The sequence below is a fragment of the Pollicipes pollicipes genome, unplaced genomic scaffold (assembly GCF_011947565.3).
Source record: "Pollicipes pollicipes isolate AB1234 unplaced genomic scaffold, Ppol_2.1 Scaffold_7262;HRSCAF=8765_pilon_pilon_pilon, whole genome shotgun sequence".
NCBI classification, from domain to species: domain Eukaryota; kingdom Metazoa; phylum Arthropoda; class Thecostraca; order Pollicipedomorpha; family Pollicipedidae; genus Pollicipes; species Pollicipes pollicipes.
The window spans coordinates 10,412,297-10,420,343 of NW_023597055.1; the positions used below are offsets into that span (position 1 = coordinate 10,412,297).

General features: G+C 58.9%; 1 protein-coding gene across 1 annotated transcript; it reads right to left on the bottom strand.

Annotated features, from left to right (window-relative positions):
• Nucleotides 1-1,855: 1,855 nt before the first annotated feature.
• On the bottom strand, nucleotides 1,856-5,582 carry LOC119113420 (hyaluronidase). Its single transcript, XM_037237737.1, has 5 exons — nucleotides 5,199-5,582; nucleotides 5,000-5,096; nucleotides 4,539-4,670; nucleotides 2,935-3,065; nucleotides 1,856-2,062 (listed from the first exon to the last, which is right to left on the bottom strand). Exons 1-5 carry the CDS (start codon nucleotides 5,580-5,582, stop codon nucleotides 1,856-1,858), a joined length of 951 nt encoding a protein of 316 aa, XP_037093632.1.
• Between the last annotated feature and the right edge of the window lie 2,465 nt (nucleotides 5,583-8,047).

An 8,047-nucleotide genomic window follows, 5' to 3' on the forward strand; every position in this document is an offset into this window, starting at 1 on the left:
CTTGGGGCGCGGAGTTCGCTCGTCCCCGGGCCGCTCCTGGGTCGGGGCGCAGCGTCATGCCTGTTCTCCCGCCGCCCCACAGTCCTCGGTCCCTGACAGCTGGCGCCCCCTGCCCGTCAGGGGCTCGGCTCGTTCCTGGCGCAGCTGGCCCAAGGGCGGCCTGTCCTCTGCCGTCCTGAACTGGCGACTGAACTGAAGGACTGAAGATGCACGCCTTCTAATACTAGTGGTGCTGAACTTCTGAAGCACAGTCAACCAATATCGTCCACGATCTGCCTAAATTTCGATAGTCTGTTCGGTCGCCGTAAGATATAGCACGCGTATTTTGTGCCCTGCTCGTCACAACGCAGTATCTATGATAATTGTTCATCGCTATCCCCGAGCTCTGTCGAGAGAGGACTCCTCCCACCCTCACCAGCCCCTCTCGAGCGTATAGCCTCCTCCCGCCCTCTCTCCGCCTCACGGTCCGACACTGCTCACCACACTACCCCGAGCCCGTCGCCGCTCTCCGGACCCTCCCACTTGAGCGCCTGCCGCAGCAGGCGTCGGCCGCGTTGGGTGGCCAGCAGGCGGCGCCACGTGTGCACCTCGGCCGGTGTTAGCGCCACCAGGCGGCGCACGAGCGGACCCAGGCGCTCGCGCAGGTAGGCGTCCAGCCGGTGACACTGGGCGACCGAGTCGCAGTTGAGGTAGGAGCCCCACATGACGGCGCCGGGCAGACCACGGGTGCGCACCTGGCCCAGCATGGACAGCAGGTCGTCCTGCGACCGTGCCAGGGGCGCATTCAGGTAGGCGGTGAGGGTGGGGTAGGGGCACACAGGCTGGCTGTGAGGGTGGGGCAGGGGCGCTCTCAGACTTGCGGGTAGGGTGGGCAGGAGCGCTCTCAGGCTGGCTGTGAGGGTGGGGCAGGGGCACACTCAGACTGGCCGTGAGGGTGGGGCAGGGGCGCTCTCAGGCTGGCGGGGAGGGTGGGGCAGGGGCGCTCTCAGACTGGCGGGGAGGGTGGGGCAGGGGCGCTCTCAGACCGGCGGCGAGAGTGGAGCAGGGGCGCTCTCAGGCTGGCGGGTAGGGTGGGGCAGGGGCACTCTCAGGCTAGCGGGGAGGGTGCGACAAGTCCAGTACCAGCCTTCCTGGCGCTACCACCAACGCCATCATCTAAACTGCGCCACTGAACGCCGCAGCATTTTCACCCAAGCTCAGCGGGTATAACAGAGAGTGTGCTCACAAGCATTGTCGCGGCATCCCAGCGATCTTTCACTTACGCGTACGTGCTGGCCAGCGAGACGTTTTGAGTAAAATCTTCTCATCTGCCTAACAACGCAGCCCCAATTGCACCTCCCGCCTACAAACCAAACCGGCGCCGGCTTACCTCAGACAGATAACTGGGATCGTCGTGGTACTGGAACCAGGTGTACGTGTAGACGGGGACCTCGGCTGCTAGCCGCAGGGCCTCGTCCAGGCGGCCCCTCACCGTGGCGCGCCGGTCAGCGGCCGTAAACCCGTTCCGGAACAGGTACACGGACGGGTACAGGGCGCTGCTGGAGCTCAGGAGCCACGACAGCCTGCAGCGGACGGCAGGAGCAATGGAATAATCCACTTCCGATGCAAAGGCTGGGGGAGGGCCCGCGGTTGCCATGAGAACGTGCATACACGAATGGGTACTGACACAAACGTGGGCAGGATTGTACAAGACGCAGCTGGTACCCAGCAGCGATGACGGCACGTAGAGTACACGATTGTACCGGGCGGGTACAACGGGCCGGCACAGGGACAGGAGCATGCAGCAGTCGCGACAACCATCAGCAGACAGACCACAAGGGGATGGGTTGTCGCCGAGCGGTGACCAGCATCACTACTACTGCCCGGCTCGGCTGCGAAATGGCAGCACTGACCGGTCGTTTTTGTCGCGCCATGACTGCGGACAGGTGCCGTTGGGGATGTGCAGGTTCCCGCAGAGCGGATACTGGTAGTAGCCCCAGGCGGCGGCCGGCCGGGCACGCTCGGCCGCCTCCAGCGTCTGCTGAAGGAACAGGCGAGCCCACCACTCAAAGTCCTCCCGAGCCTGCCGGAACCGGTCACCGGTCAAAGTCCTCCCGAGCCCGCCGGCACCGGTCACGCGTTAAAGTCCTCCCAAGCCTGCCGGCACGGTTACAGGTCAAAGTCCTCCTGAGCCTGCCGGCACCGGTCACCGGTCAAAGTCCTCCCGAGCCTGCCGGCACCGTTCACGGGTCAAAGTCCTCCCAAGCCTGCCGGCACGGTTACGGGTCAAAGTCCTCCTGAGCCTGCCGGCACCGGTCACCGGTCAAAGTCCTCCCGAGCCTGCTGGCACCGGTCACGGGTCAAAGTCCTCCCGAGCCTGCCGGCACCGGTCACCGGTCAAAGTCATCCCGAATCTGATAACGCGGGCCACGGATCCAAGTCCTCCCGAGTCTGATAAGACGGATCACGAATGAAAGTCCTCGCAGGTCTGATAACACGGACTATGGATCAAATCTCTCCCGGGTCTGAGGTCAGCGGCCGGGGAGCGAAGTCCTCCCGAGTAAGTGGAGAGACCAACACCAACACCAACAGATCACCAGCAGTTTTCCGGAGCCTCTCACCTCAGCGTCCTCGCCACGGTCCTCCTAAGCTGCGGGAGAAAGGGGTCACAACCGAAGCTCACCTGGAGTCCGGAGAACACTTCTCGAAGTCTTTTAAGACCTCAAAACCAAGCTGCTGCTCAAATCATTCCTCAGTCTGGGAGACAGACCACAGGTCCGAGCGCTCCCGGGCTTGACCGAGTGTTCGTGGGTGTTGGTACCGAGGGCGGGGGGGGGGGGCGCTTCACCGGCCGGCTCATCCGCGTGACCCGTTGAATCACCCGCACGTCTGTGCTAGCGTGGCTGGCCTGCCCAGTGACCCGCCCCCCCCCCCCCCCGTCCGCGTGCGTCTGACCTGTTCGGCGACGCGGGTGTCCGTCCATTGCGGGTGCTGCCGCCGCACCAGCTGTAGCGCCGCCTGCTTGAGTGGACTCGCCAGCGCGGCGAACCAGGGCGTCCAGCCCTCGAAGTCGATCACCCCCACGCCTGGTGGGGGGAGGGGATCACTCCCACGCCCGTCATGCTGGGCTCAGCGTCAGCTCTCGAGGCGTCAGCTTTGGGGATGGAACATTCAGTGCATTGGAGTGGCTCGACATTGTTTTCTGAGCGTAAATACAGGCCTGTGGTATGTTGTGTTTTTGCATTGGGCTCAGATACCACACGCCCCTTTCCCACGTAAACGTTGATTTGCAGGAGGGTCCACACCAGACGCCACCATGCTCCTGGATCATGTCACGGTAGTATGTTGAAATCACACGAGGCGGAAGCTACGTTGGTGAGTGTTACGTATCAAACAAGTGGTTCTATCTCACATAATCTGACATGTAGGTATACTTTGCCACGTATCCAAATTCGGGTCTATATTGATATACGCCGAAAACACGATCACGCACATCTCACCCATTAATGCATGGATTTCAAACGGGAAAATGGCTACGTGCTCGCCACGCCATCAAGTACACACAACTCCAGCAGCCTGACCTCTATAGGTCGTCGTATGGCCTCCAGGCAACCGTAGGTGAAAAATGGTCCCACAGTTCTCCGTCCGTAAAATATCGGATCCAGATCTGACAACGGTGCTCAGTGACATCAGACAACGTACTCGCCACGTCATCAGGTGTTTGCCCTCAGTTGGCCTAACCTCCAGTGAAGTAATGCGTGACGGCGTTTTCTCTCTGACTGCCTGGACGCTATACGGTGACCTCTAAAGGTCAGATTACGAAAGCTGTATAAACGTGACGTCACTGCCACCCCGTAAGCGTTGTCATATTTGGATCCAATGCATTACTGACGGAGTACTGCGTTTTTAACCTATTATTGCCTGGAGGCTACACCATGACATTTGAAGGCCATGCTGCTAATTGTTCGTACACTCGACGTCATGTTGAGCACGTGCGTATTTTCAGATTTTGAATCCATGCAATAAGGACAGAGCTGTGCTTGACCCCAATGTTGGTGTGTGGGAATAAGTATTGGAATATGAATACGTTGTAAATTGTACCCTCATCAATCTGCCGCAGTAAGTCTCTTCAGTGTTCGGGATACAGGCTGATTAGCACGATGTACTAAGTCATCCAAATTGTGCTTTTCGCAAAAAAATCTTGTTTGATGTCTCCCGCACGTTAAAGCATGTCAGATCACCTTGCATGCAAACCGAACGGGCCCAAAACGAACGCGGCGAGAGACCGCAAGTGCGAGAGAGAGGAGGAGGAGAGATGGAGATGAGAGTAGAGAGAGGAGAGAGAGAGATGAAGAGATGAGAGAGAGAGGGGAGATAGGAGAGAGAGAGAGAGGAGCGAGGAGGAGAGAGAGGAGAGAGAGAGAGCGAGAGAGAGAGAGAGAGAGGAGAGAGAGAGAGAGAGAGAGATGACGAGAGGAGGGAGAGAGAGAGGAGAGAGAGAGAGGAAGAGAGAGAGAGAGAGAGAGAGAGAGCCACGAGGCAAGAAGACCACAACTCACCGCTGAAGTTGACGTCGGGCACGGATCGTTCCAGGTCCTCCTGGAACCGCTTCAGGTGGACGTCCAGCGACCCCACCTGCGGCAGGCCGCCATTCACTTCCGAGCCGTTCTTCAGAATATTCGGAAACAAACCTGCCGGAGGAAAAACGGCGCGCGTCAGGATCGCGGGGAACGGAGAAAATCGTCAGCCGAGTGACGATTTCAGGGGGAAGTGGAAAAATGACATAGTGCGTGTGACAATATGAACTCCGGGAGATTCGACATCATCTGCAAAGCCCATACGTCATGCTGAATAGCTTTGCAATCCTAGTGCAAGTCGTCGATTTGTTCTTTGCATCCAGTCAACCGACAGGAAATCCGCATGTCCATCCGACGGTCCGCTTCAAGCACAGCAAACGCGTGATTCGCCGGGTGAGAACAGCGCGCTGTGCATGCTCGGCCCGCTGTCTGTCGTACATCACCTGGAGAGTAGAGCAGAACGATCTGCTCCCCAGCGAACTTCTCGCCGGCGTTCACCGTGAAGCCGTACTGTCCGGGATTGAGGTCGACGCCGAAAGACTGGGTACACGGGGCTGACGGCACGTTCCAGAATACTCGGAACGGCTCGGCGGCCGGCGCCGCCCCGTCCCCCGGCCGCCCGTCTCCCGTCAGTTGACCCGCTGACGCCTGGGTCTCCGACTCAAGGCTGCCCATCAGCTGACTCTCCGTCAGCTGGTTCTCCGTCAGCTGGCTCTCCGTCAGCTGACTCTCCGTTAGGTGGCTCTCCGTCAGCTGATTCTCTGTCAGATCAGCGCTCGACAGCTGACCCTCTGCAAGCTGCTGCAGAGTCAGCTGATTCACTGACGCCTGGCTCTCCGACTCCAGGCTGCTCGCCAGCTGACTCTCCATCAGCTGACTCTCCGTCAGCTGACTCTCAGTCAGATCAGTGCTCGACAGCTGACCCGCTGCAAGTTGCGCCAGAGTCAGTGGTCCTGTCGCCAGCCACGCCGGCTCCGGGAGCACCACCTGAACGAGGGCCAGGACGGCCAGCAGGCGGGGAGTCATGGCGGACAGCTGCGACTCAGAGGCAGACGGCGGCTGCGTGGACGCGGGTGCACAGCGCAGCGGGCGCCGGTGCCTACTGAGGGGCCGGTCACTGGCTTAACGGGATCCAGCAGGCTCCAAAGTGCACGATGGCAGCCGCTGGGGTTAGCCGCTGCTTGACAACCAGGGCCGTCTCGACACACGTGTTCTCGGAGGCGTCCTTCCGGCTGAAACGGTCCTGTCGAACGTCAGCAGTGACCGAAGCCAGCGGTTTTCACTGTTCTGCGGTGCTCCGCGCCCAGCACCACCGAGTTCTGGACGGCGTGGCCAGCGCAGCACCACCGGTCACCTGCTCAGTACCAGCGCCTGCAGACCGTGCCTGCAGGTCGGTACCAGCCTGCCGCCTCGCACCCCGCGCCTCCGCCGCTGACCACGTCGCGCGGCAGCAGACCGCACGTGCTCACCCTAGTCGCCCCGCGCTCTCTGCCGTCGCGCTCCGTCGGCCCGGCCTCAGCCGACTCCGGTCGTAAAGCGGGCCGCGCAGCCGCCGGCACCGCGCCGGCGCCATTTTTGCAGGGACGAGAGAAGGCGGGCACATGACGCCACCCATTTGACGAGCGCGAGCGCCGGACAAAAAGGCTCGCTCGACACCCTTCGAACCGGCGACCTGTCGACCGTTTTTCCGGAACCGTCCCCGCCCGTTTTTCCGGGCGGGGACCGTTCCACCCGCGTCAGCTACCGGACCTCATCATGTACCGTTAGCCAAGGATGCTAGAGCGGCCATCGCCCCTGCCGTGGGCCGCGAGTCGAGGGCGGCCCGCGTTCTGCGAAGCGGCAGGAGCTGCCACGCCGCCGTTGCGGTGGATGGCCGGCAAAAACGCGCCGCCTTCCCCTGCGCTGCTGGGCACGGCACCCACACCGGCGACATTGGGGGAGGCCTTCATATTGTCCAAAGTACAGAATGTCCAAAGGTACAGAACGTCCAAAGTGCAGAATGTCCAAGGTACAGAATGTCCAAAGTTTATAATGTCCAAGGTACACAATGTTCAAGATGAGAAATAACTTCCAAAATGGCGCAGGGTGAAAGGAGCCCGTTTCGTAATGCCCAATGTACAGCGTGTCCAAGGTACGGAATGTCCAAAGTACAGAATGTCCAAAGTACAGAATGTCCAACGTACGTATTGTCCAAGGTACAGAATGCCCAAGGGCCAGAGCTTCCAAAATAGTTCTTGGGGGGGGGGGGCCGCCAGGGTGTGAATAATTGCCCTTATTGGTAGGCAGCGTTGCTCCGCCCGCCGTCGGCCGAGAGCGTACAGTCGACGCCAGTGCGAACACTACAAGCATGCGGTCGGCGTGGGGGGGGGGGGTCGCATAGCAACGGATTAATTTCGCACGCTGGTGCAGAGATGGTGTCGGATGCTGTTGGTCGGCGAGGCTGCGCTCGACTTGCAAGTGATCGTTGAGTACGAGACGAGTACCGTGGAGTGGGGCGTTGGACACGCGCGGAGCTGCTGTGAAAGCGTCGCAGCGTTGCCCTTAGCCGGCCTGGAACTTGTTCTCTGTTTGACCGGGGGCGTGTTCGCTGTTTGGTCATAGCTTTATGAAACTAGACCCTCTTGTTGCAACTACTTTTTATTTTTAGTGATCGCTGTCACGTCTTCACCACAACTAGCCTACAGCGTCCAAATGAGTAAACCTTGCAAGAGAGGGGAAAGTATGGGTACCAATAATTTAGGCTTCCTGTCGGGTTAATGGCCTGTTTCTGATCATGTATCACTGGCATTAGGGCAGGGATGTAACATATTTCAAAGCACACTACATTACAAATCATAGGATATTGCTCAATGAATAGCCATTTGTGGTCAAGATACTGCACATGATGCCATTTAGAACAATTAGCTGGTGCATCAACAGATTGGTGGAGACTTTTCAGTTATGTGGATTCCCCACGTCAATTTATTGGGTCTGTCAGGGGCGGCGCCGGGAGATGTAAGTTGAGGAGAGGCTTTTCCAGCGGACCTATTGAACAACATGAGGTCTCCTTTCAGAGGGGGGAGGGGGGGGGGGTGCACACTGTCACATGTGGGCTGGGCAGCACTCACTAACTGATGGAGCTATGGCGGCGTTTCTGCTACTTAAAGTCACACAAGTCCAATAGGACGCACTGATTAACAAGTCATGAGATCCTGCTGGGCTGAGAGGTGGCTGTGCTTGGTTGCATGTATCTAGGAAGTCAGTCTGTAAAATGGCCAAAATCTGAGGACAACTTCGGTTTTTTAAATATGCTCGCCCTACAAGGGAAGTCGGTGACACTGCCTCTGTTCATCGCATGAGAGCAAACCCAGAAATTTATCACTCGTTAAAAGAAAAAGGCAATGCTTACACGTGTGCTACCCGGTAATGCTTAAAACAGTACCTTAACACACAAACACACACGCACACACACGCACGCACGCACGCACGATTTTTTCTCACAATTTTAACAT

What these genes read in the sequence shown, in the direction of transcription:
- LOC119113420 (XM_037237737.1), bottom strand. Translation starts at nt 5,582, where the DNA reads ATGACTCCCCGCCTGCTGGCCGTCCTGGCCCTCGTTCAGGTGGTGCTC. An exon ending in AGTCGGAGACCCAGGCGTCA is followed by an intron (nt 5,097 to 5,198) that starts GCGGGTCAACTG and finishes CCGTGTACCCAG; the next exon opens with TCTTTCGGCGTCGACCTCAA. An exon ending in GCCCGACGTCAACTTCAGCG is followed by an intron (nt 3,066 to 4,538) that starts GTGAGTTGTGGT and finishes TCCCCCCACCAG; the next exon opens with GCGTGGGGGTGATCGACTTC.